The sequence below is a fragment of the Charadrius vociferus genome, unplaced genomic scaffold, assembly GCF_000708025.1.
Source record: "Charadrius vociferus isolate BGI_N301 unplaced genomic scaffold, ASM70802v2 scaffold758, whole genome shotgun sequence".
In the NCBI taxonomy this organism is placed as follows: Eukaryota; Metazoa; Chordata; class Aves; order Charadriiformes; family Charadriidae; genus Charadrius; species Charadrius vociferus.
The window spans coordinates 873431-900772 of NW_009649934.1; the positions used below are offsets into that span (position 1 = coordinate 873431).

The window sequence follows — 27342 nt, forward strand, 5'->3', positions numbered from 1 at the left end:
TTTAAATTCATGATGTAAGTTTTTAAGTGATAAATCATTGTGGTCTGAGTACAAATGTCAATTGAAAAGTTTATTGAGGAATAGAGACATCTTTTTATTCCCTTACCTCACTTCCAAATCTTTTAAGTAAGTACAAGTTATAAGTTGTGCTTCTCTTTTTACACCAGGAGAAGCTGATAAAGAAAGCATGTCACTCGTTTGAGGATTCACAGTAAGCTCATCAAGCTAGGAGCTGGGAAGATGCCAAGTTGGAACAGCAGTTGCAAGCTGTGCTTCTGTCCTCTCTCTTTAAGGATCTCTGAATCCAACCCCTAAGTAGCATCTGAAGGCTCAGTAGACTTGTTGAGGCTTGGGAGGCAGTGCTTATCTGTTGATTAAAATTTTTTCTGCAGTGTTTGTAGAAATTTTCTTGTGCACTAGATTTTTTTTCTTTTGTAGTTTTGGTCAGAAAACAAGGAATAATTAGACCATACAGAAGAATAATTTTCTGATATTAAACACAAGACATTTTCAGTAGACTGCTATTGTGCTTGCCTCAGCTGCTGTGTTTAGCAGATTTGAGGTGAACTTCTGTTCTTTTACTATATCGTGTTCAGATGCTTCAGATTTTGAAATTGTTTTCCTAGTAGTCTAAAGGTGCCACTGAGGCAATGGAAACTATCTGAAATATCAAAGTGTGCAAGTGATTCATGAAATACAATTTACATCTCAGGTGGAAAATGAAGAGTTGAGACATCTCATGTGGTCTTCAGTTCTGTTTTACAAGACTCCCAGTGTGGAAGTGATGGCTTGTGTGCTTCTCTCAACAAAAGCCATTTACTTTCTGTTGGATGATTCTTTCATTCATACTAATGAGCACCAGTCAGGTAAGATAGTTATTTTGATCCATTAATAAGGCTACCAACTTAATCCCTGTCTGTGTTTTTTGTCTTCAGTTTAAGTACCAGTTTTGGTTGATACTCCTACTTGGAGTTCCTCGTTGAGGGAGTGAATGGCATAGCTTGCTGTATGCCAAGTACTTGCGTGAGGCTTTTATGTTAAAAAACGGGGTCTTGAGTCATGGCTGCTTTCTAAACAGATCCTTCCATATGCCATTGTATCTGTGCTTTTCCCAGATGTCATTTCATATTCCCTAGCTTCACCTGGGCAGCTAAAGGCCCTTTCATAACCAAAATGACAAGTGAATGGTCATGAAACTCATGGTGCGCATTCTATTCATGCAAGTGGTTTATTAATGCATCTCCTGATTTAAATCTGTGATGTGATACCTACTTCAAGGAGTGATGCTAACAGAGATTTGGTTGTATTTGTTGATTCAGAAATTATTAGCCAGTATTCTCACCTTCCAAATTTCTTCCTTCAAGTGTGATGCAGGTATAAGATGCTAATATAAAAGTTATTCTTAGGAAAAGAAGAATCCTTTTTTGCTTTTGACTTTATCATATATCCTTTGTCAACAGATTTTTGGAACAAAGAAAACTCCAATTGTGAAAATAGTTCTTTCCACCTCTCTCGCTGCTTTGTGCTAAAACTTAACGACCTGCAATCAGTAAATGTTGGCCTGTTTGACCAATACTTCCGAATTACTGGTGAGTACATCTTGTGCTTTAAGCTTTTCCAGTTCTGTTTTGTCTTTTAGTCTTGTCTTAGATGGGTTCCTGTCTCTCAATTGTGTTGAGACCTCGATGGAGGGAGAATTCTCCCATGTAGAAGTGATTTAAAGTGATCTTACATATAACAAGGGTCACAAAGAAAACTGAGGGCAGTTTTTTTGTAAGATGTATTACAACGATAAGATCATAATAAGGTTGACCGCCTACAGCAATAGTAGAACTGTTAAATTGTAAGTACATCATATTTTAAATCAAGAGAAATTATATTCTTTGGGTTTTGTGGGACTTTTAAGGATTCTGTTGTTTGTTTCCAAGGATTTGAAAGCTTTCTGAATAATGATGCATGTTTTCAGGAGAAATAATCCTTGCAAGAAATTTGGTTGCAGTTGCATGTTGGTTGAAGAAATTATGATAATGCCACGTACAGATTTGTGAGTGGTTTATATTCTGGCTTCTCTTCAGGACACTCTGCAGATCATATAGTCACCTGCCTGACAAGAGACAGTTACAACACTCACACCTTCATACAGCAGCTTATGGCAGTTCTGTCACTGCTTGCACGCACACCTTCGCCTGAGCCAGTAGATAAAGACTTCTACTCTGAATTTGGGAGTAAAAACACAGGTGAGTGGTCTTTTCTACATGTCATTGTTATTTAGGCATCGTGCTTAGAACATCATCTAAAGTGTACTGATGTGAAGTTGGTGATGGCTTCTTGAGTCCAGCAAAAACAGCATTTCCTATACAGTGTTTTCGGATGTGTACTAGTGTAGCTCCCACTGCAAGTTTGACTTACAAGTCTTTACAGGTGAGGCTGAAAGAACAGTGAAGGTAACAAAGTCTGAAGGTTACGTTTTTCCTCACTTGGTCAAATAAAAGAATCCTGTCATTCCTGAGAAGGTAGTGAAGTTGAAAACTAGACTTTTTTTAAGGTATGTTAGGTTCAATTCCAATACCAGGTGAAACTTTTTTGCTTAGAATTCTGAAGCCAGCTGAAGGCATGACACAAAATGACATTTTCCTGAAGAATAGTTGTTATTGTTACTGTTTTAAGGAGAAGCTGTGTAAGCTCAGAAAGTGCAAGGTTTGGGAAGTCATAACTTTTATTACATCGATTGATTTACGCGAAAAAAAGTGGGCGTGCTTCCTTCAAGCTTGACTAGGTTGTATTTCAGTACTTAACTTATAGGGAGTAAGGGACTGCAGGGTCACCTCCTGCCACTCCAGAATGTAGCATGGAGCAGAGGAATGAGCTCATCCACTAGGGATGTAAAAGCAATTCGTGTAGAGTCGTCTTTTTCTTTTTTGTTGTTGTTTTAATTTCTGCCTTTTCTCTCTGCTTAAAAGCAGATATTTTTTTTTACGTTCAGTGATCTGATGATGCTTTCAATGAGTTCAGAACTGGGGAGTGGGAAGGTGGGAGAGGAGGTCAGCTGGTAGGGAGGTGGATAATCTGATATGAGAATCCAGCTATATTTCCTTTAACCTCTTCTGCCATCACCCTGGACTAGTTATGTCGTTAAGACTTGCAGAAAAGTGTGTTTGTAATGCAAGAGACTCCAGTAGAGATCTGCGATCTAAATAAAATTATTCCAATATTGTATACGAGTAAAACCATATATGACTAGATATAAAACTTGAAATCTTCCAGCTGCAGCCAACTGTCAAAAGTTGTTGCTTATCCTAATGCATTAAGAAAGTATTGTATAGTACTAAATGGAAGTATAATAATGTATGTTTCTTGCAGGAAAAATGGAGAATTATGAACTGATTCACTCTAGCAGAGTAAAATTTATTTATCCAAATGAAGAGGAAATTGGGGACCTTGCTTTTCTAGTGGCAGAGAAGATGGATGGTTTGACTAATCTTCAATCCCTCAACATCCTTCTGTATGTGTTGGTGTTTCAAGTAAATCATGTCGAAGAGTCTGCCCAAAACACTAGTTCACTTCAACCGAAAACACTTATATTAACCAGCTCTGATTTGTTCCTCTTTGATGAAGATTATATCAGTTACCCACTACCTGAATTTGCTAAGGAACCACCAAAGAGAGATAAGTATCAGCTTGTAGATGGAAGACGAATTCGGGATTTAGATAGAGTACTGATGGGTTATCAGACGTATCCACAGGCCCTCACATTTGTGTTTGATGATGTTCAGAATCAGGATCTGATGCAGAATTTAACACTGGATCACTTTGGAGAAACTGATAGTGCCCTGAAGGTAAATGCTAAACAAGAAGGCAGTAGGAGCAGAGAGATCCAGTGGTACATCTTTATCCCAAGTGCAGAAAGCAGGGAGAAACTAATTTCATTGCTTGCAAGACAGTGGGAGATCTTGTGTGGTAGGGAACTGCCTTTGGAACTCACTGGTTAATTGTTGCACAGCTAAGTGATTTCAGTATCTATTATAAGGTAAGGTAAAGCACAGTGTTTAAATAGATAGCACCTGTCCTTTTTTTTTTTTAATAAGGAGCTGACCTGGACTCCCTTGTTCCCTAGTGCACTGAACATTTACTAGTACATAGAAATATTCTGAAGTGTTAACTAGGGACTGAACTTCTTGTAAAGTCTATTTTTTATGCAATAGTATATAGTGCAAAAAAAATCATGAGACATCCTGGGAAACTGTATGGAAAAATTAAGGAGTCAACACTAGATATGCTGTCGCCTAGGGCTGTTAAGGTTTCAGCTATTTTTCTGTATATATCAGTCTTCTGTTCTATACAAATTCTAATGTGTAAATAAGGGTAAATGCTTGTGTATGTTCAAGTGCAATGTTCTTTGTATAAGAAGTATTTTGGGTATGCTGCTAATGCTTATTATTTAATGATCTTACAATTTTACATATGTTTTCCTTTGAAGCCGAACGTAATTATTTGCTGCCAATCACGAATTTAGCAGTAAAATTTGAGCCACAAGTAGGTGACATTTTCCTATAAAATTAGTTTCATGGCCATTCTTTTTCCTTATCCTAAGATAAAGAATTGCCTGTTAAAGATCCACTCAGTATCGTCCTGAAAGTGGAAATACCCAATATGGATATAGGAGCATTTTGTCAGCAAATAATGAATTTGTATCTCTGAACACAAAGTCTTTCTTTTGCCTATTTTGTCAGTACAAATAAAGTGTAATTTGACAGTTTTCTTTTGGCTTTGTCTTTATTCAAGTTTGTCTTGTGTTTGCAGGATACAATATCAGCAGCACATGTGTTCCTAGAGTGTATTGTAAGGTATGAAATGCGCAGCAAGATGAAAGAAGAAAATAGCTTATTCTACTATAGCAAGTTTGTACTGGTCCAGAAAGAGAGCTGAGTCATGGAAACTGAGGATCTGCAGCTTCTAAACACAATTTAAGGAGGATTTATTTCAAGTACTTTTGCTTCATCAAATATTAGGGAATTTCTTTCCAAGATGTTGTCTTTAACTTGAGTATTACTGGGCCCAACAAATTTTAGCCTCCCCCATGAAGTAGAATCCCTACTCACTATTGTGAAGAGAAATACTGAGACTTTGAAAAAGGCTGTCCTATGTCCACAGGGGTTAAGAAGGGAAGAACTGTTTTGACACGTATGTGCCAACTGATGTTCCTTAAAACTGATGCTCCTTTAAAAAAAAAAAAAAAAAAAAAAGAAAATTTTAGGTCGGAAGAGACCTCTGGAGGTCTAACAGTCAAAGCTCAGAACAGGGGAGAACTTCAAGCAGACTGCTCACGGCCTGGTCCAAACAAGTTCTGAGTTTTCTCCAAGAACTGCAAGTGCACAGTGGTACTGGGAATGTGGTGGTTCAGTGGAGTATTTGGAGGTTGGCTGTGCTCTCTGGGCTCCAGATGTAAGGAATGTTGCAGTCAGTGCAAGGATGACAGACAAAGGTAGCAAAAATCAAATTGTACTGCAGGATGCAGTGGAGTTCTCTAAACAACCAAGGAGGTGAGGAGTATTACTTGAGTGCTGCTCTGGTGTACAGTTCAGCAGAGGAAACCTAGCCCCTCTTAGGCTTAGAACAAGCTGAACAGTTAAAGTAGGGGAAAACTTTTTGAAAAAAACTTTTCTTGGGGAAAACTAAGTTTTCCTGTATTTTATAGGTCTTCTATTTCCTGAAATCTCAAGGATATTTATGTTCATTTAAGCTTAATTGTCATTAGGTGGGAAAAAAACTAACTTTTAAAATAAAAATCATGGGGATAAACAAATTAAAAACTTAGTTCTTCCTGAAGTAACTCTGTTAATCACTTATTTGTAATTCTTGTAGGTAACACTTTTGAGTTGCTGTGGGCTTCTCTTATAGTCCAATCTGCAAGCATTTGAGAAATTACCACATGAACAGATTATTTATGATACAGTTTATGGTTTAAGTGAATGCAAAGAGCATCTGTAATGAGTCCTGTGGAACTGCCTAGTATTTGAGCCAATGTGAATAGATACCTCTGCGCTCATACTAGGGGTTGTACTCATTGTTTCTGGATAAGTGAATTCTGCTTCTGTTTTATTTGCAAAGCCTGTCCTGGGGGATGCTTTGTGCTTGAGATAGACCCCAAGTTCTGTTTCTAAGCATCCTTTGTAAAGCCCAACTGTTCAAATATATTTTAATACGCTAGTGCGTATCATAGAACTGTGTATTAGAATAAACAAGAATAATCCCCTGCTTGTTACATAGTGTGAGCAGTCAAGGTCTCTTTTCAGATTTTATTGCAGCAAGAACACGGCTGTGATTAAACTTGAAATTCTTTTAAGTCCACAGCTGTTTGAAACATTAAATCTATTCGTTTGGATCAGATTATTAATTCAGGAAACAGGCACAATTCCCCCTGGAGATCTTGGTAAACACTAATCACATTTAAGATAAACAAAATGTTCAATAATTCATTGGATACATACTGCTATATTTCTTAATTCTTCCATTAAGTATCTCATCTATGGTGCTATCAGAATTGTTTATTTTCAGGGCATTTTTTTCAATAAATAGTCTTTTATACTCTGCTAGGCAAAGCATGGGCTATGCAAAGTAAAGTGTCTTCCCTGACGCTTTAGCTCTTGTGCATTTTCACTTGGGAAGAAACCAAAACCAACCCAACCAAACCCATAACAAGAAGTCCCCCTCTCTTCTGCCACCAGATCTGATCCCCTGCTCTTTGGCCTGTGTTAAAACCTGCTGGAATTACAGTGCTTTGTGGGTGCAAATTTCTGTTCATTTCAGAGCAATGCTAAACTGCCTGTTTTTATTTTCTAATCCTAATGTAATCTTTTGTTTCTAAATTTAGACATTTATTTAAATGTGTTTTTTCTTGAAAATGCACAATCCTTCATCTTGAACATTATGAATTGGCGGATTTTTTGTAGAATTACAGAATTTTCTAGGCTGGAAGGGGCCTTTAAGATTGTCAAGTCCAACCATCAACCTAACACTGTCAAAACCACCACTAAACCATGTCCCTAAGCACCACATCTACCTGTCTTTTAAATGCCTCCAGGGATGGTGGCTCTGCCACTTCCCTGGGCAGCCTGTTCCAATGCTTAACAACCCTTTCTGTGAAGAACTTTTTCCTAATATCCATCCTAAACCTCCCCTGGCACAACTTGAGGCTGTTTCCTATTGTCCTATCGCTTGTTACTAGTAAGAAGAGGTCCATCCCCACCTCTCTACGACTTCCTTTCAGGTAGTTGTAGAGAGCAATAAGGTCTCCCCTCAGCCTCCTTTTCTCCAGATTAGAGACCCCCAGTTCCCTCAGCTGCTCCTCATAACACTTCTTTTCCAGACCCCTCACCAGCTTTGTTGCCCTTCTCTGGACATGCTCCAGCCCCTCAATGTCTTTCTTGTAGTGAGGGGCCCAAAACTGAACATGGTATTTGAGCGGGGGCCTCACCGGTGCCGAGGACATGGGGATGATCACTTCCCTAGTCCTGCTGTCCACACTATTCCTGATACAGGCAGGGATGCCGTAGGCCTTCTTGGCCTCCTGGGCACACATTCAGCTGGCTGTCCACCAACACCCCTGGGTCCTTTTCCACGGGGCAGCTTTCCAGCCACTCCTACCCAAGCCTGTAGCGCTGCATGGGCTTGTTGTGACCCAAGTGCAGGACCTGGCGCTTGGCCTTGTTGAACTTCATACCACTGGCCTCAGCCCATTGATCCAGCCTGTGCAGATCCCTCTGTAGAGCCATCCTACCCTCAAGCAGATCAACGCTCCTGCCCAGCTTAGTATTGTCTGCAAACTTACTGAGGATGGACCTGATCCATTCGTCCAGGTCATTGATAAAGATATTAAACAGAACTGGCCCCAGTACCGAGCCCTGGGGAACACCACTTGTGGCTAGCCACCAACAGGAGTTAACTCCATTCACCACCACTCTTCATAAAGATTTCTCAGAGCTTTACGCAATTAGTTTCTACAGCAAGTTTGGTGAAATGAAGTAGCTTTGTAAGTGGTTGTGGTCACATAAATCAGTCTTGATTTCTTTCTCTGTTTTTGCAAGAGTGCTAGGGAGCCCTGTGTGTGTATTTCTGTTTCTTTATACTCAAATCTTTTGTAGCTTCTGACTCTTGTTCAACATTAAGACAATAACTAAGTAGCTAAAATTGTGACCAGATGCATGCGTAGGCAGGTGGGGAGATGTTTTTCAGGAAAAGTATCTCCTAAGCCATCTTAGACTTCCATAGTCTGGCTTTGCAGCAGTTGTAGATGTGTACCACCCTGGGAAGACCTATGCAATTATTTACGTTCAGTGTCATCTGCTGAGGATCTGGCCAAAGGTTTTAGAACTTCCCTTGTTTTACAATTGAAAAGATGTAAATGAATCTTATTAGGAAGGAAAGTAAATGAGGTGCTGACCTGAGCTAAACTGTATTTTCTTTGCAAGAAGAAATGACAGCGCGACCTGCATCCTGTCTGTCTTGTGTCCATTCCCATGCTGCTTTTACAGTACTCTGTGATCTGCCTGGCTGTAATGTACTGAACGCTGATGTATTTACATCAGCCCCTTTGACTTGTCTTCCTGTGCTCATCAGCTTTGATAAGGAGTTTCTTTTTTTCTTTTTAAATCGAAGTACCACAAAATGCTGCTGCTTCTTGCTTGAATGTCTCTGATCAAAAATTTTACTTCTGCGGTATTAACCTTCAAATGTACCAAATTGTAGGCAGAGAAGCAGCAACAAGAGGAAAAGTATGAAGTTGTGGTTCAGAGCAGACAGACTACAAACTTCTGTTTCCTACTCTCTACTGGATAATGAATGGCATTTGTAACTTGGAAATCTAAAAATTGATGTGGAAAAAGGGGGACTGTGAAACTCATTAGACCATGAAGGTGCTAAAGAAAGACTGTGGCCAACACTGGAAAAACCCCACCTAGATAGGTGCGTAAAAGGTAATAGTCAGAGGTAGTAAGATGGGCACTAAGGCGTTGTGCTTCAGACCGTAAGGTCTCTGAGAGGGAATGATGAGAGCTCCCGTCGCCTCTAAGGTTGTTGAAAATGCTGAGACAGTGGGATCCCAGCTTTCGGCTCCATGGCGCTGTTCTCAGGCAGGTGCTTCAGTGCAATTCTGGGCAAACTGTTGGCTGTAGCTTTAGTCAAGCACGTTATAGGCTTATATTATTATATATCCCTTACAGATAGCAGCACCTGAAGGATAAGCAGTACCACCACGGGAAAACACACTGCCTTTTTAGTCATGCTGATGTGAGCAGGTGCTGAGTTTGAATAGCTCAGCCTGTTTGTTCAGGCATCTAATACATATTGAATATCTGTGGGGCATTTAGTGCCTGACTCCCAGTACAATCTCAGAGCACTGCTTAATAGATGGGAAAGGTACGAAAGTAAAACCAAGAGATGGGAATATGTAGCCGGCTTTCACTGCAGGAGTGTGTGTAAAGGAACTGGGAGTCGATAGCAATAAATATGCCAGGACTTACACCATTTATATTTGTACTGCTGCCCTTCTAGGTTTTGAACTAACAGGATGTGCGCAGCCTTGATAATTTCTTCCTGAATTGCACGACAACATAGTGCCCAGGCAGCTCTACCTGTCTGCTTGGAATTGGACCATTGCATGTGTGAGACACAGATAAACAAACTCTTATTCGCTGTGTGACCCTTCTGTTTATTTTAGTTTTATCAGCAAACTTTAAAATTCTGTTTCCTTCCAACTTGCCAAGAGAAAAAAACCAAAAAAGTAGGATTGTGTCCTACCCTCTTCACCAAGAGCCTCAGTGTGTGTTCAGTAAGTACGATACAGCTGGCCCTCTTCCTCCACACCAGCACTTCTGGCTTGGTCTGTTTAATCCTTTCCTAGTACCTCTTCAGACTTACAGCCTTCCTACACACTTATAATTCAGAGCGAAGAGACTTTATGTTCTTTCCTAGCTTTCCCAGAAGAGTGGAACGAGAGTCTGTTTCTCACTGTGGATGTAACGGAATAGTCAGCTCCCACAGAATCTGTGTGGCAAGGTAGACTGGATGGTAAATCATTTGTCTTGGCTCTGTAATTTCTGTAAAGATTGCTTAAACAAAAGATTTCAATAGCAGGAAATTGCCCAAGCCAGCTAGGGCTGCACGCGCTTCAGAGAAGGGCTGGTGACCCAGCATTTTAAAATGCAGTGTGTGACACAGGCAGGGGGGGCCTGGAAGGGTTTGTTGCTGTATCCTTTGCCTTTACCCAGGCAATTTATTTTTTTTTTCCCATGGAGCAGGTTCAGTAGTTTTTGCCAGCAGTTTCTCAATTCTGAATGTTAATATGTTCACAGCAACAATGCCTAACGAAGTCTTAGATAAGTTACTTTAGAGGACCCAACCTTTCATCAATGCATAAAGCAAAAAGACTGAATGAGGAAAAAATCTTGAGCATTGCTGCTTGCCAGCAATCTGCTGATGATTTGGGAGATTGAGACCACAAGGTAAATTATTAGTGTTCTGTAGAAGTCGTCTGTGTCAGGGCCAGAAATTGAAGATGATTCTTCTGACACCCACGTCTGTGACTTCAACTGCTAAACCAGCTTTCTTCTGCCGTGTGGGCAGAAGACACTTTCCAAAACAAACAAAAGCCCATGTGCTGAACCTCACAGATAAACACACTGGAAGACAGTTGACAACTCCTACTGTAAATTTTAAAATTGTATTTGCACAATCCTGTTTCAATCAAACATTGACTAGGATGTGAATTAAACCCTTCTACCCTGCACAGGGCCATTTGCATGCTTTGTCATCAGATCCTTACAAGTCTTGCCTATAAATTTTCCCTTTGATGAAGGTGATTTCTTTTCCCAGTTTTCCTGTCTCACATATTCCTTTAATTGCTAGTGACATGGCAAGTCCTGTGGCTTCATTCTTATTGCACTACTGGGTATTTCCTCTGTAAATTCTGGACCAATGTTGAGCTCTGACAGATCTCAAGGTCTTGCTTTGTGGGACTTTGAGGGATTGAAATGCTTTGTGCAGAAGCCTGTGCATATGAGCTTGTCTCTTATAGAAATGAGTGAGGGAACTGTTTTTTTTTATTTATTGACAATTGTGAAGGGTGTTGGACAAAACAGGGGAATTAAAAAATTGATCCAATGCATTTTGCCTCTAAGGCATAAGCTTTGTATTGATGTTGTCCATGAGAAAATCCATCCATGTGCCTAGGAGCAATCCATCTATCAGAAGAGAACAGGAGCAGTGTGAGTGGAGCACTAATTTGTGTTTATTTCACCCACTTTTACTGCCTGTCCTGTTTCCATGCCAGTGTTGCCATCTTTGGTGGATGCAAACTGGACTGCCACTGCGAGCACATTGGCATCTTGCCGCTGTGCACTGAGCATTATGAATGGCTCTTGGCTACCCGTTAATTTGGAGGCGGTTGGTGCTTCACCTTCCTTCTAATTTCAAGAATCATGCAGATCCAAAGTTGATGCAGGTTTGGATCCAGCAGCAGTGATCAGCAAAGTAAGTTTCCGTTCTCTCAGAGCAGTTGATATGCAGCGGCTGGAACACACTGCCTGTGCTGCTTGATCAGGAAAGCAGCGTCTGATGACAGATGACCTTTTAATTTTTCAGTTTATGCTCTGCTGCTGTACAATGATGCTGCCCAGTGTTGGCATTTTTAGCTTGTATATTGCAGTTGTATTGCTTGCCTTTAAATGAGGTATGGTCAGATAAGGAAGCTGGCTGTGATCCTTTTGATGTTGCTGTGAATCTGATTTATTTTAATTCAGACAGGAACTTCACCAAGTCTTTCTCTCCCTTCCCTTTCCTTCCCTTCCTACTTTCCTTGCAGTAGGTCAGATACAGTGACAATAAGCAGCAGTGGAAAGCCTTGGAATCAATCTTTGTACGCCCTATTTCCCCCGTACCATTTTCAGTGTTGAGTCATTTAGAAAACAGTCTGAAGATTCATGGAAAGATGCCCATGCCTCTTCAAGTGCCTCAGGGTAAGCTGTTTTCACCTTAAAAGCTTATCAGCTTTCTGTGGATGCTCAGTACTGGCAACTTAAACCCTAGGTCATATAGCTAGCCCTTGGAAAACCTATCAACAAACACTCAACATCCTTCTAGGCTGCCTGTTTAGCTGTGGATGCCTAACAGGTAGCATGGAGCAGAGAAGCAGTCTCATTTTTCTGTTTACATGGCCAGTCTACCATGTAAATGTACCTACCACGACTGTAGGTAAAGACAACATTGTACAGCTTCCCTACTAATGTCCCCCTCTACAAGAATGTCCCCATTGTCCATTTGCAACTTTGCCATCCCACCAGAACTGGTCTGAGCTATGTTGCCTCTGCCTCATTTCACAGATCTGCAGGGTACCAAATGGTTTCCAGAGCTGTGTGAACCCTCTGACCTTGGCAGAGTGGCCATCTCTTGGGCACCGATGGTCCCAGAGCTGCCGTTGTCCTGTAATGGGACAAGCAGGCTGAGTTGTCAGATTGAGTTGTGGGCTGGTACTTCTCACATGGGTCGCAGTGGATGGTTGTGTGCCTTATCTGCTTCCTGTTAGTGCAGGATATATAATAGTGCTTGCTGTTCATCATGCTGACTGTCTCTGTAGGATGAAGGAAGAGGTAAAGCACAATTAACAGCACTGGTAAGTACAGTAGTTCTTATATACTTTATATATTAGCATGTGTATCTTTGGGGGGGGGAGCAAAAAAATATTAAAGCTGTCAATTATTTATGTAAACACAAGAGTAGCTTCCTATCCTGGTTTCATTTAGGAGCCTTCATGTAGCATTAATGGCTCAAAAATGAAAAGATCCCTCCTTGCTCAGTAGGATTTGTTACTAACGGAAGCAGTCTTTAGACTGCTCACTACAGTGGGTTCTCTTGACAGCGCAGAGAGACAAAGTCCATGTAAAATCTGTCCATAATCAGTCGTGATTGTTTGTAATTTTCAAACGGAGAAATTGAGTGGCACACCATAGCTCAGGCTAGCATGTTGGGGTTTTTTTAATCCCATTTTAGGACTTTTCCTGTTCTGAGTGCTTTTGAAGTGCTCCTTGGATTCATCAAGCTGTCAGCAGAGTGTTTGGAAAATTACGTGTTTTGCCACTGCTTCCATAGCACCTGTAAAATGTGATGCTTTTCTTGCTGAGAAACTCAAATACTTTAAATAAATATCAAAGCCTACCCAAAGCGTTTGATTGATTGATAGGTGTGCTTACATTATTGCTCTGAAGTGCAGCACGTCACTCTCATTGCTTTGTTCATGCATACTTTGGGATAGGCAATGGTCTACCTTCTGTTTGAGGTGTTGTGGACATATTAACATCAGTGGTAAAAGGAAATTAACTTACCCTTTATGAATTCATGGTATTTAAGTTTGCCCGTTGGATTTGCCTTCAGTTAAGCATACAGTTAACCTCTTTTCATTCCAATTAGTTGAAAACTAAGGATTTCCTTCCTTCTGTTTTGAACTGATATGTAAGAGGAAATCCGTAGATGTTCCTGTTTTGAGTAAACCTTTTACTAAGGAGTTCTGTTTGTGCATTTAAAAAAGAATAGAAAGAAAGAAAAAGGTGGTATTGATTCAGATGTAGTGCTAGAAGTAACAGATCCACTTCTGAAGGCTTTGCAGCCAAAGAGCACAGTGCGAAAATGCTCTCTCCCTGTTTACTTTTAACCTCTGGTTTGTCTTGGATCTGATTCTTAGTAGGCGGTCTTATCTTACAGAAATTGCAGCCTCTATCACCACCCCTTTTGTAGAAAGGGTCCTAGCTGTAAAAGCAAGAAAATGCATCCTCCTGGGTTGCTGTTTTTCGTCTTAGCGGCATGCTTCACTCCCACAGCTGACTGCCAGAGTCAGAAGGTAAGTCTGAGAGTCTTTGTTTAAATGTTCATTGAACAGTTCTTCATATTTGGACAGTTGTGTGTTATGAAGTAGCCCTCCCTAAAACTCCTTATTTCATTTACATTTAGTTAGGTGCAGAATAATATCCATAATTAAACTTTAGGACTGTAAGATATCTTCTCTGCTTATGTGTGGGTATGTGTGTAGTCTAAACTGAGGAACTAAAAATAAGGTAGAAGGGAGCTGCTTGAGTTTTAGATCAGATTAAATTTGTATTTATGTTCAGCAAAGAATGCAAAAGTAGCAATATGAAAGGAATATAGTCAGCATCTTTGTCTTCTGCTACGTGTGATGGGAGCTTAGTATCTGGCAGGACAGGTCCATGAGTTTCCCAAGAGAATTTTATAAAAAAATATTTAAAATCTCATCAACTTGTTGCTTTGCAACAGGGTAAATGCCTTCAGCTCCCCAGTGAGGAGTGTGGAATACCTTCCATTTTGTTTCAATTTTGTTTCAGTTTTGTTGATGTTCTTTGGATTCCTTGATCTCCGTCCTTGTGTTTAACAGCAGCATCTAGGTGGATGTATGATGCCTTTGTAGATCTGTTCTCTGGGCTCCACGGTGAGGCATCCCATTTTCTGTAGGTTAGAATTCACACCAATTCATACTATTTTGTCTTCTGCCATCGCCCTTCTTGTGTCCTGCTGTTGGAGGAATGAACTGGCCTACAAAGTCATGAGCTGTGTGGGGCATTTGGAAATCTTATTCCCTGGGGATCCGAGCTATGGAAGGGTTGTCTTGTCTTAAATGGCAAAGAGGGGCCTTATGGGGAGCGGACAGACCTGTGCTAAGGAAGGTGCATGGAAGAGTTGATTTAGAAAAAGCCAGAGCACTGAAAAGGTGCTTCAGTGTCAGAACTTGGGTGGAAGCTTTTGTATAGACCCTCTTGTAAAAGGGCCATAAATGCCTAATAAGCATACAAATAAGATAAGAAGCGCGTGAACCTTTGGGCCTGTAGGTTAGTTAGGGTGACTTGTGCACAAACATGGTTTGAAGAAGAGTCTGTACTGGTGATTCTTGTTTGTCTAGAGGCGTGAGTTCCAGGCAGATTGGTTCCAGTATAGCAGTGCGTTCAGAGGCATGGGCTTGCATCTTCAGCTGGTGTAAGTGGAAATTTTGGTCTCCTGACTTTGAGACACTGTTAATTTCTATAATCACTGAGGTGTCAGTCTTGGTGTGCAACAGTTAAAATATCGGGTATTGAGTACTCACTCATAGAGAAGTGAAATGTTTTGAATCACCTCTGGAGCAGTTTGTTTAATCCAGGAAAAATAACATTCTTTTGGAGGTTTTTTTCCCAAAAAGGTTCCCTCTTTTTGGTGAAAGAGAAGAAACATTTGAAAGGGTATAATAGGGAGTGAGGAAAAATAAAGGTCTAAGGAAGTCTTCTCCAATAGTTTAGGATGGCCATTGGATTTGATTGTGTCCTGGTTTGAGGTAAAACAGGACCAGACAGATTGCAATAGAAGTACTGTGATTCCACAAGAGGCCTCTGTTGGCTTGCAGGAGCCTTGCAGGGGCCATCAAGAGAGAAAAGGGATTTTGTGCTAGCTTTTTTTCAGCAATGTTACCTCAGGACTCTGATTTGATGGCTCAAACATGCCAGCAAATCCATCAGCCTGATTTCTTTTTTGTATACGTCTTGGTATGGGTTGGAAAAGATGCAGCAGATGTGAGAGCCGTGAAAGTTTTGCGGCTGGGAGGCCAGTCCCAGGCTGTGCTGGAGGAGGAATGGAGGCAGGTGGGAAATGAGGGGAGTGCTCCCTGCATCCCAGTGCCTCCAGTGCTCTGCAGCTGAGATGGTGGGAAACACCCAGAGCAAAAATAGATCTTGTGTTATGTGATCTCTGAGCTTGATTGTTCATCCTCGTGCTGAAAGGTGTCTTCCTTGGACAAATGTGAAGAGTTTCTGTGTCCAGGAGCCACTGGTCTGTTCAGCTAGTGTTATTGAGAACTTCTTGGGGAGGTGCATGACTGTAATGACTCAAGCATGTGTCTACAGCTCTGTTTTTTAAAGGGCCAATGCACTGGAAACCTGGTGATTCATTAGATAATGACTGTTTCCAGAACTGGCTCCCAGGATTGTTGGAGCTGAACACTGACGTCCAAATGCATTTTTTTTTTACTTCCTTAAGGTTTTGCTGTGCAGAAGGATTTGTGTTACAGTTTGGGAAGAAAAGATAAAAGGCAAGAATGAGGAGAATGAAACTAGTCCTTTAAAAACACTTCTCAGCTTATTCTCTTGAGGTGGAATAAGAGAAATATGAGCACTTGAGAAGGGACATCTGTGTCCTGAGTGAGAGGAGGAAAGGAAACACTGCAGCATCCAGAAGCTCAGATATGTCTCGTCTAAGCACAGAGGGCAGTGGCTGCTCATGCAGATGCATGTGTTTGAGTGCAGGGAGAGAGCACAGTCCAGCCCTGGCACGACAGAGCTCAGTGTGGACTGAGGCACCTTGGCTCTTAATTTCTTTTGGCTACAGCTAGATGTCTTCTGCTTAAAGATGTGCTTCTCCTTTAATTTTGGAGCTGTTTGAGAGCACCAGTCTTCCTTTTCTGTTGCTTTGTAACCGAAGACTGGTACAGTCCAAGCTCACAACATCATCTGATCGGAACGGTGGCTGTTTTCCCCCCCTTTCCCTGACATAGCCACCATGCACCTCACTGACTGTCACCCCACCAGACAGCATTGCTGCATCACAGGGACAGACATTACCTCTTGCTGCTTCCTCTCCACCATCTTCAAACTTAGAAACAGCAGTCACAGATGAGTCCAAGGGAGCAGTGCATCATTGTTTTCCAGGAGCCACCTCTGACTCGAACTCCTGTCTATCTTTCATCCTCTCCAAAATTCAGGTGTCCAGACTGTTGCATTCATGTGCTTCGATTCCCTCTTCTGCTTTCCTAAGAAGAAAAACACTCCAGAAAATGACTGCTTCATCAGTTCTGTCACTCAAATAAGAAGGGAATATTTTTTTTTAATTATTTTCCATGCAGCTGTTTTCTTCCTCTTTTCTCCCTCCTGTTGCTGCTGACACAAGCGTATTTCCTTGTAAAAAGAGGAAGATCTTACTGGAAAGCTGCCTAAAGCTCATGAAGTATACCGGGAAGATAGGGTAGGGGGGATTCCACAGTAACTATCTTGTCTTAGAAGCCTGCAAGTAATTAAAGATGCAAACAGGGAGGAGTGACAGCCCTTTTCCTCTCCCAGCTTCCATCTCCATTTAGATATGGAGCCACACCGATGAAGGGAAGAGAAGGAAAATGGAATGATGTGTGAATAATGGTGTCTTCCTCCACCACCATGACAGAGAACACATTTAATGGCCTAACTGTGTCTGACAGCCAACTCGGATGCCTGGAAGTAAAGATGAAATAGAAGATTGGAGAATTTTAATTTAGTGTTTTGTGCTCTACAGTTTGTGTGGTCTTTTTCATGCAGGTAGGGTGGCTCAGACACCTGATAAAGGTTTGTGGGGTAATTCTGACAGCATTAACATCATAAGTCATGGGAAGATGTCCACCTCTGTATTTCTTCCTTGGGCGTCTTCCCATTCCTCTTTTCTGAGTCATTGTCTCAGTGGAGGTTAAAGCTGGAATTTGATGGGACTAGAAAGGCAGGAGGTGTACCGTTCTGTCAGAATCAAGTACCTGGCTTCGGTTTGCTCCTTTCAAAGCCTATCTTTAATCTGGAGGCCTAATTTGTACTTGAATCAGCTGATTGGATGGGCTTCTTCCCTACCCCATCAATGGCACCACATGTCCTTTGAGACAGAGTACTCCGGAGGTACCACCTCGTTTATCCATCCATAATGACTGTCTTCTCTGGTTTGCTCCATGAAAAAGGGGAAATCTCCTCTGATAGTACTGTGTGCCAGTGTGGTGGAAACGTAAGGAACAGCAAAGCTGATCTCTGTCCTGCTGGATAAAATTAGTAAAGCCGGTGCTCACAGGACATGGATAGGTGGATTTGGTGGATCTCAGATTGGGTTTGAGTTGTTTATAATGCAAAGAAGGGAGTCCTTAACATAACAGGTTCCTTGGGGATTCCACCACCAAAGGAAGTGGAGGTTACAGTATGGTAAGGAAAGCCCCAGATGCATGACTAGAAACGAATATCTGTGTGAGGGGCCACCGCAGCCAAAGGAATCACTTTCGTTATTGGGCAGCATTCTTGCACAGATGGCCGCAGAAGGTGGATCCATGAAGATGAGAAAAAGCTCAACAACTCCAGGCAGAGGGAACATGGGCGTGAATCAGGAAACCATTCCAGGGAGATGTCCCTGCGGACCTGGGACTTGAGGGTTATCTCTCAGGAGGTTTTCCTGACAGGGTCTGCTGGCTATCATTTGGGAGGGCCTTCCTGAGCTGTTGATAAGTGATGGGAAGCCACGGGCTTCCTCCCTTGCCTTGAGGCAAATGTATGCATTTGGGCTTAAGTTCAGAGGAAGCAAAGCTGAGATCGCTGATGGGAATCAAAACCAGGGAGTTCTGGGCACAGGAGAGTTGCTGCATTAACAGCATTGTTCAGGATTGGCTTTAAAAATCCCAGATAAAGGCCTCCTCCCAAAATTTGATCTAATAATTTTATTATTAGAAAATACAGTGTCTGTAGAGGCACAGTTAAGGTGAGCTGTGGGGTTTTTTTTCCAGTCAGTAACCTCTTGGGGCAAACACAGCTTGTGCCTCCCATCTTTTCTCTGCCATCATCAGTGGCAAACGTTGTCTCTCTTTAAAATGAGCAATGGTGTTTCCGTGCAGTGGCTTGACTCCAGGAGTTTAGGAATACAAGGGAACCCTTTTGAGGTAAAATCATGAGCTTTAATGACAAGCTGGCATATGATGATGATTATTTGCTCTGAGGCCGTACGTTTTTCAGCTGCTCTGTCTGTGTTCCGTTTGGAGAAGCAGAGTTGGTGGGTACAGGGCTACAGAAAAGCCCTGTGAGGAAGCCTGAACCCCTAAAGTTATTTTGGTTGGGTGGAAAGACTCGTGCTGAATTTGCCACCAGCCATGTGAATTATCCAATCCTAAAGCCTGATCTTCTTGCCAGTGTTTATGGGGTCCTTCTCATGTAGGGTCAAAGCATCAGGGGCCATCCAGGTGGTCAGAGAGTTATAGAGCACCTTTCATTTAATCCACTCTTGTGCCCCTCGCACCTTCCCAAAGACAATTGCTATGAGAAATATTTGTGTGAGCAGCTCCTGGGCTCTGGGAAATAGACCGAACTAATGCACTTGGTTCATCAGACCCATGAAACAGCAATGAACCCAGCAGTGAACTGGATCATATCAATGGCATGGAAAACAGAAACACTGTGTTGCATTTTAATTCAGTGTCTTCTGGCAAGGGTTATTAATATAGGGCTTGTCCTCACATACCACTACCACATGTTTGCAAAAGATCAGCTTAAATTAACAGTGCACAGTTATGATTATTTTAGAAATTGTTAGAATTTTTGCTGTGAGGCGTAGGGGAAAGATAAGATAGCTGTGATCTGCCCTATTGCCTTCTAGCTGAGATCCAAGCAGAGCAGCACGCAGCAGCATGGCGTGATGGTTTAGCCCGTATGAGTGTGTGGTGTACCTCCCAGCAGCTGTACTGGTCACTGCCCTCCCCATTGGTATCTAAAGAATGGTGTAATGTTGATGTAAACATATTAAAGGTTGGCAAGATGAGCGGCTAGGGTAACAACTCAATTTTGGGCTTATTTCCATTCTGTTTTTCCTTTTTAAGTTAAAATCCATGCGATGCAATATCAAGACGATGTTTACCTTGAATACAGCGTGTACTGCTTGTGCTGTAGCGCCTAAAACGTTGTGTCCAAGAGGCTGGTTAAAGACCACCCAAGGATTAGGAGTGAGGGACTGCAGGTAAGGCCTATTTCCTAACCACGTTAAGGTTTTGGTGTGACCCTGCTATGCAAGTGGTAGTGTCTGTGCCTTCAGGAGAGCATATGTGTGTTTTCCGAGCTCTAAAGATCCAAGGGGTTTTGGTTTTAGATGCATAAAAATCGATTTATGGCCCCTATTATTGTTGCCTTTGTCTCCTTGCAGATCCAACGGACTTTTTGCTGGGCATAAGGTTCTATATACACAGAACAAATTACATGATATTTACCTCTAACTTGCCCTAAACAGCTTGAGTTTGCTACCCCTGCTGTAGCAACTTAACAGAGGTCTGTCTAGCATAGAAACCTGTTTCAGGCACAGAATCCCATAGTGGATTATTAAAAAAATAACATAATGATAGTTTCCCTTGTGTATCCTCCCAGCTTGCAGCAGTAATCGTCTGAACTTTTTACCTTCCTACTTTGCTTTATGACAATTGCTTGTTCATGTGTTCCTTGCTTTTATCCAGTTGAGCTTGGCTCTAATAGGAAAAGGGTGAAGGAAAACTGAATTTACCGGGAAGTTTTTAAAAAATGAAACACTATAGATTATTGTTTGTGTATCTATTCAGTAGTGAATGTTAACAGCTAATATGTAGCTCCATTGTCTACTGTTTTCTGTGATTCACTATTCTGTTGAAATACTTTAAAAATAGCTGTAACAGTTTTGAAGTTTATAGCAGTTTTTGTACAGACACACGTAGAAGTCAGATTGAAGCCAAAGCGGCAGTGCTATTGAGACAATTTCCAAGTTCCTTTTGGGAAGGATGTTGTGCCAAAAATAAAATGAAGTGAAAGAATAATGTGAGTGTATGCAGCTTTTCTGAATGTTATCTGCTCTTATGGTGGTTATTGGGCAGACTCCATGAATAGCTCTGTCCCTCATACGAGCAGAACAAGAGACACTGCCATCAAGGGCTTAACCTGTGTGTAGAGATGATGGATGAAGTGTTGAAAAGAAGATGCTGCTTCTGAGGATTTAAGGGTTTTGTCCAAGGTTGCATAGAGAATCTGTGAATAACACAGCTATTAAATCCAAATTTCCAGCATCCCAATCTGGAAGTGCAAGACAGAACGGGACAAGTCCTACAAAGAGACTTTGTTCTTTCAGGGTTATTTTGGGTGTGAAGTTGAATGTTGAGTCCCTCTGGAGATCCTAACTTTGTTTCTATGCTGTCTAACCCTCCAGCATCCAAGGTTTCTGTCCTGATGCTCTCAGACTACCCAAGGTCCTGACTTATATTCAGTCCCTGGCAGATTTCTTGTGACAAATCTTTGAGGCTCAAATCAATGGGCATCCTTAGAGAAGACATAACCCTAGTGCAAACTCTTATGTGCATGTATGGCAAAGGAAACGAGTGCCCTTCCTTCCATTCAGAGTTCAGTGCGCTGCAGTGCGATTGCTTAGAAACCCTCCAGCATGCGTGTGGTATGTTTGTGTTGTAATCATAAATCTTGGATTGTTCTTTTTAAGATACACTGTCAAGTTAGGAGAAATTACCCTTTCCCAGCCAGGGTGCTATCACATATGTAAGAAGGAAATTGAGGAGAAAAAGTGCTGTCCGGGATTCTGGGGTACGGAGTGCTATGGTAAGTTTTTCATCTTTTTATGACAATCTCTAGCTGTTGAGTAAGTCAAACCAGTTTTAATAGGAGGCATTAAATATGCATTGAGGTGATTAATTTTCATTATTCCTCAAACACTCACAAGGTCTCTGTTATCTGTCTGGGGGGTTCAGAATATAATGGGGAAGGAATCTCTGCTTCAGATGAGTTGAATCCTTACATTTAACACAGAACATAACCTCCTTTGGTGGAACTTCCTTTTGTCTTTTCTTTAAAAATAAGCTTTTGGAAAGGGATGTTTTTGTTCCTCTTTAAGAAAGTTTCCAAAGGAAGAGGAAGATATTTCTTTCTGATGTCCCTCTAGTCTGCAGTGTGTGTGCCACGTGTGCTCCTGTGTAGTCTGGAGTTAGTCAGCCATTCAACCACAGAAAATACTTAGCAATTGCAACCCAAGGTGAAAATAACCATCCCAAAGCTCCCACTCAGGTTTATGCCAGGTAATGAGAATTTGTTTTGTCTTGTGTCAGAATTCCAAACGCAAGACCTACTAAGCTAAACACTTCTCATATGACTGACTGCTGGAATATGGAAAGATATGCTCCAGTCCTGCAGAAAATAGGAAGTCGTTTGAGAGCTTGAGCCTGTTCTCACGCAGAAGTGGTTTGAATAAGCAGTTGGCTTCATCAGAGGAATTGCACATCTAAAACTTTCAGAAATAGTCCCCAGAATTTGGAGGTACCCCACTCCAAAGGTGTGTGGACCATGTTTGTCTGAGCACATTCTCAGCTCTTCATGAAGTCAGGGAAAGCTGAAAATGCTCAGTATCTTTGCAAAGCAGGCTCCCACCTGTCCTGAGTTTCAGAACTGCCCTCAGATGTTTGAGACCTCCTGTCATTGATGCTAGCACCAATGGCTCAACCTCAAAACATGTTTCTGTGCCTTTGCTAAAATTTAGTTAGTTATGGCCCATTGGGACTTTTCCTTAGACTTTTAATAAAAGGCTTTTCTTAGCTAGCAGTCAAATTGCTCCTTGGTGCCACTCCTGGCCATGCTTACCAGCTCTGGGCCAGTGTTAAGTGTATTGGATAAGCAGGAAGGGACTTTGCTGGTGAAGAGGCCGTTGCTTTTGCACAACTGGAGTGCCTGGGGGAAGAGGAGATGGAAAGGGGAATGCAGTGCTGGTTGTTCAATCTGATCTTGTCTGGCCTGTCTCTTGCCTGCTAGAGTGTCCGGGTGGCTCTCAAAATCCCTGCAGTGGCCATGGGACATGCTTGGATGGCATACAGCAAAACGGGACCTGCATCTGCAAGGTAAGTGCATGATTTGTTCTGAGGGTCATGTGCTTTTGTCAGAGGGAGTTGTATAGTACCTGTGCAGATGCCTTGGTTGAAGGCTGACCTTCTGCCTGGAAGGTCATTAGCAGCTGCTTTCGCTCCAGCTTTTCCTGGAGGTTTGATGTGTTTGGCAATAGCACTAAGACACTGTTGGTGAGGGTATGGAGTTGGGATGGGTCTCTAGGGAGAAATGAAGAAAGAATTGCATGGATTTAACCCTCTGATCAGTTGAAATAATCAGTGTGTGTGTGTGGCTGCAAGAGGCCCTGAGATACTTGGCTCTTAATGAGCTGCACCTTTTCCAGACTTGGGCCATATCCTTCCCAGATGAATCGGTTCTGCACCTTGGCTGGCAGATCCTCCTCCTCTGTCATGTCAAACCAGGACATTCTCTGAGGAAAAGCAAGAGAAACCAAAAAGAGAATTTAGGGCAGATGTTTATTTTTTTCTTTACAGCTCCAGACTTTGTACAACAAAACCATAAACAATTCCTGTGCGTTTGAATCTTATAGAGCAGTGTTTCTAAAATTTTTAGCTTAATGGATCAGTGTCAGACTTGAAACTTTCTCTTGTGAACTGTATGCTTTTACAGCACCTTTAATTAATAGCATTGTGAAGGGATAAGCTAGAATCCTACATCCTGGGCCCTTCTTTGAGAAAGCTACTTTTGGACTTGACTCAAAGACACCTTGTATCAATTCAAATATATGCTAAAGTTCCCCAAGCTCTGTATAATCAATGTCAAAAGTCCTATTGACATTGGTGGATTCCAAATTCCTTTTTCAGAGAGATATCAGAAGTCAGCTGGTACATTCCTGTCTGTTTGTGATCAGTTTCCTCAATGCCCAATAGGGTTTCGCTGGGGTTTTGCGTGCCCCCTGTGCATTGGCTTACGCTGTGATCTTCTCTGCCATGGGGGTTGGTTGATACTACTAGACCACTGAACAGATCGGTTTTCTTCACTGTATTGCTTCAGCAGTCACAGAAAATCAGAAATGGGGAGAGACTTTGAATTATAACAATGTGTGAATCAATGCAACGATACAGAAAAATAACATCTGGGACATTTTGGGGCTCTTCTAGGAGCAATACAGTGGTTTTGCCTGCCAGGATTGTCAAGATGAAAATCATTTTGGCCCAGACTGTCAGTCAGGTAAGGATGAGTAATTCAGGTGAAACCTCCACAAAAATACCTGAGAGCAAGGAAAGAGGAGGGGGAAGGCTGGGTGAAGAAGGGCGCTGGAGAGGAGGAAGGGATGCCAGCTGGCAGTGTTTAATAGCAGGTGTCTTGGTATTTTGTCTTTGTGCTCTTCTCCACTGTCGCATTACACAAATGATTCTCAGTCTTTGACTCAAATCAGTCCATTTTTCCTATGGTAAATCTCCCTCCCCCTTTACCAGGGCTATCTCAGTTTTCCCTTCTCTTTTTAGCCAGGCTGTTACCTACATCCCTGAAGTGACCCACACTCACTTCCCAACTGTTTTCCAAACTCCTGTAACTGCCCCACTTGTCTCCCAGCTTCTTCCTTGTTGCCCTCCCTACAAAATTAATACACACAGTTCTGCTTCTCATATATGGCATTTTTGGAAGCAATTTATGACTGGTGCAGCCTGGCTGTTAAAGGAGCCCTTTTTGACCAGCTCCTGGTTGCCTTGTGTCCTCACAGGTGAGATAGGTGTGATCTTGGTGGTTGTGCTCACACAATGACACCAGTGCTGGGATCACAAATGTGGTAGGCTCTCATATACTGCCTCCTTCCACATCGGCTGCAGGAGACTTAGAGGAGTGGGAAGTTAAAACACGTGCCTGAAAAGCTGGTCTAGATCTTGCATTCAGGGCTGCTCTTACAGGGCTCACTGTCATCTGGAGCCCAGGACGTGCAGTTTGCCCTCTTTAAACTCTGACTGGCATTGCCTTATTCTTTAAAGGAGCTACATTTGCTGTGGATTATTGGTGGGAAATCAGGGTGTCCCAGGGCAGTTGGCCGATGTATGTCTGGAGCCCTATGCACTGCCTTGTAGCTGAAGGTCAAGTTTGTCTGGACTTCCCTTGCAGTGTGTGACTGTGTTCACGGGGAATGCAACAGTGGCGTCACTGGGAATGGAAGCTGCACGTGCTATGGAGGCTACACTGGCCCCAGGTGTGACCAAGGTAAATACACTGGTAGCTGCAGAGGGGCTCTTAGAGTTAAGCTATTATATGGGCTTGGATGCATGCGTCCCAGAAGGAGCTGGGGGGCAATGAATCACTTAGGAATGTAGAGGGAAGGTGATCTGAGGACTGGAGATCTAGACAGAGGGAAAAGCTGGGGTCAGTCCGTGACAGTGGCTGAGATGTGCCATCTCCTTGTGCCTCTGTTCCTTCTCTGGAAACCAGATCGACTCTTTCTTCTCTCTAAGCCTTACGGGACCTCGCTACCTAGGCTGCCAGTGATTTAGAGCTGTCCACACTGCTTGTATCCCCTAGCTTTTGTGCCAGCTTGGGGCCTCTGGAAACCACATTTGACTTCATTTCCAGATATTTCGTAAAGTAAGTTGTATCTTTCAGCGGTGCCCTGCATGCTCAAAGGGAAACTCTCTTTGCTGTGTGATTCCAGAACTTCCCCTTTGCAAAGGTGTGACATGCGAGGCCAACAGCACATGTGTGGTAAGGGATGGGAGAGCAATGTGTGACTGCAAGCCGGGCTACAGAAAAAGCGGGAGCACTTGCCAAGGTGAGAAACTTCTCTGTGACCCTAAATGATCCCATGTGGAAAAATCTTACTGCACTACTATCTCCAGATGAATTTGATCACTGTGAACACAATGCCTATTTCACTGCAGAGGCTTAAGAACCTGTTTTTTCCGAACCTCTTTAAGATTAAGGGGTAAGTTTTTGGTTCCCCTCTCACTTGGTCCTGAAAGCAAGAAATGAATTAGAGTTGCAGGTTCCATCCAGCACTCACTTAAAAGTATGTACTGACTAACTGGGATATTGGTGAGTCTGTACCAGTTTAAATAATAAGACGTGTAATTGGAGGATTTCGTCACTGATTTCAAATTTAAGTTTGTGAATTGGTTTTGTTAAAAGAAAGTCAGTAAAATAAAATGCGTGTGATTAGCTAGCTATGGATAGCTCTGTTTTCACTGGCTTTATGCAATTTTTGCTGACCAAACTGCAGTTTCATATATCCTCAGATATGATGGAAATTCAGAAGTAAATCTAAGCATCCTCTGTCATTCGCACTTCTGTTACTGAACTAACATGAAGAATGTGTCATCCAAATTCCTCAGACCAAAAAACCCAAAACGTCTGCTGTCTGAAATTATTTTATTTTCCTGGGAAATTTTAGAAGTTTAATAGTATAAATTCCTTATACTCAGTTCTCTCCAGGCCTTTTGCATTCTGCTGTGCTGTAGTAAGTGCTGTTTTGAAAATAGAAATTTCGTTACTCTCTCCTCTCATCTCTTTAATTGCAGCTCAGGATCCTTGTGCTGCTTCTCCGTGCTCACCCTTCGCTACGTGTAAGGTTCTTGGACCACGAAAGTATCAATGTACCTGCAAAGAAGGATTTCAAGGAGATGGGAAGTTTTGCCAGCCCATAAACCCTTGTGTTGACAGCAATGGAGGCTGCCCAGAAAACTCTACAGTTTGTGTTTACAGACGTCCAGGAGAGGTAAGGGCAATAACAGCAGATCAGCAACCTGTAAGGGTCTGAAAAATGGCCAGGAGAGAAGTTCTTCAAATGACCTCACCATTGTGTTGGTCAAATCTGCTCTCCTTGCCTTAGATTTTGCAGAGGGAAACCAGACAGCTCCTTTGTAGTGTAATTTATTGGGTAAAAGATGATGAATGCAGCTTTATAATCACTGCGTTGCCTTCCCTTAGGTATCTTGTTTTTGCAAGCCTGGGATGAGGAGGAGAACTCCTTCGTCTGAGTGTTCTGTATTTCCCAATGATTGCCGGCAGTATTTCTGTGATGTGACTTCCACGTGTGAAATTAATTCCCAGGGGAATCCTACGTAAGCCGGTTTAAAGATTGCTATTAAAGAGGCTTATTCTGCAGTTAGAATGAAGTTTGAATGAGCTGAATTTTGAAGAAACTGAGAGTTAACTGAGGAGAATGGGCCAGAGTCACCTTTTGAGAAAAGCCTGTTTGTAACAAGTCCATTGAAAGTAGAGAGTTTTACATCAGTCATTGTAAATTTTGGCATGTGGGTCACAAGATGCAGAATCGTCTGTGATGTGAACTGGAGATGTAGTTCCCCAAGTTGGTGGTAGTAGTAGAGTATTATCAGTTAATAATCAGTCATTAAAAGGGAGATGTATGACTCTTGTTTGCTCACAGTTGTCCACATTTGATTCTGAGGGCTATGTCTTTGGCTCTACTCTCACTCAGGTCCTTAAGTAAGAAATGAATTGGAGTTGCAGATTGACAGGGAAGGGGGAAGTTGAGGGAAGAAAAACCAGACCTCATTTGGTCCTCTGGAGCCAAACACCTAGGAGTTGCTACCCCTTAGAGAGGAAATATTGCCAGATCTAGGATCATTTTTGCAGAATGGCCTCCCAACACCAAAGAAAGCTTCGCTGAGAACTTTGTGTGTTACCAAGAAAAGGTGGAGCTTCTCTGAGAGACAGAAGAGGG

General features: G+C 42.1%; 2 protein-coding genes across 2 annotated transcripts in view; both read left to right on the top strand.

Annotated features, from left to right (window-relative positions):
• Nucleotides 1–4756, top strand: part of NISCH (nischarin) — a 26858-nt gene extending 22102 nt beyond the window's left edge. Inside the window, exons 17-20 of the mRNA XM_009891282.1 lie at nucleotides 713–866; nucleotides 1461–1589; nucleotides 2076–2237; nucleotides 3361–4756. Of these exons, the coding sequence (XP_009889584.1) occupies nucleotides 713–866; nucleotides 1461–1589; nucleotides 2076–2237; nucleotides 3361–3989 (1074 nt within the window). The 3' untranslated portion in view covers nucleotides 3990–4756. The remainder of the gene's footprint in view (nucleotides 1–712; nucleotides 867–1460; nucleotides 1590–2075; nucleotides 2238–3360) is intronic.
• A 10735-nt stretch (nucleotides 4757–15491) lies between these two features.
• The window catches only part of STAB1 (stabilin 1), a 57048-nt gene continuing 45197 nt past the window's right edge, over nucleotides 15492–27342 (top strand). Inside the window, exons 1-9 of the mRNA XM_009891283.1 lie at nucleotides 15492–15668; nucleotides 19664–19800; nucleotides 21292–21407; nucleotides 22608–22693; nucleotides 23801–23870; nucleotides 24774–24869; nucleotides 25315–25431; nucleotides 26177–26373; nucleotides 27046–27104. Of these exons, the coding sequence (XP_009889585.1) occupies nucleotides 15492–15668; nucleotides 19664–19800; nucleotides 21292–21407; nucleotides 22608–22693; nucleotides 23801–23870; nucleotides 24774–24869; nucleotides 25315–25431; nucleotides 26177–26373; nucleotides 27046–27104 (1055 nt within the window). The remainder of the gene's footprint in view (nucleotides 15669–19663; nucleotides 19801–21291; nucleotides 21408–22607; nucleotides 22694–23800; nucleotides 23871–24773; nucleotides 24870–25314; nucleotides 25432–26176; nucleotides 26374–27045; nucleotides 27105–27342) is intronic.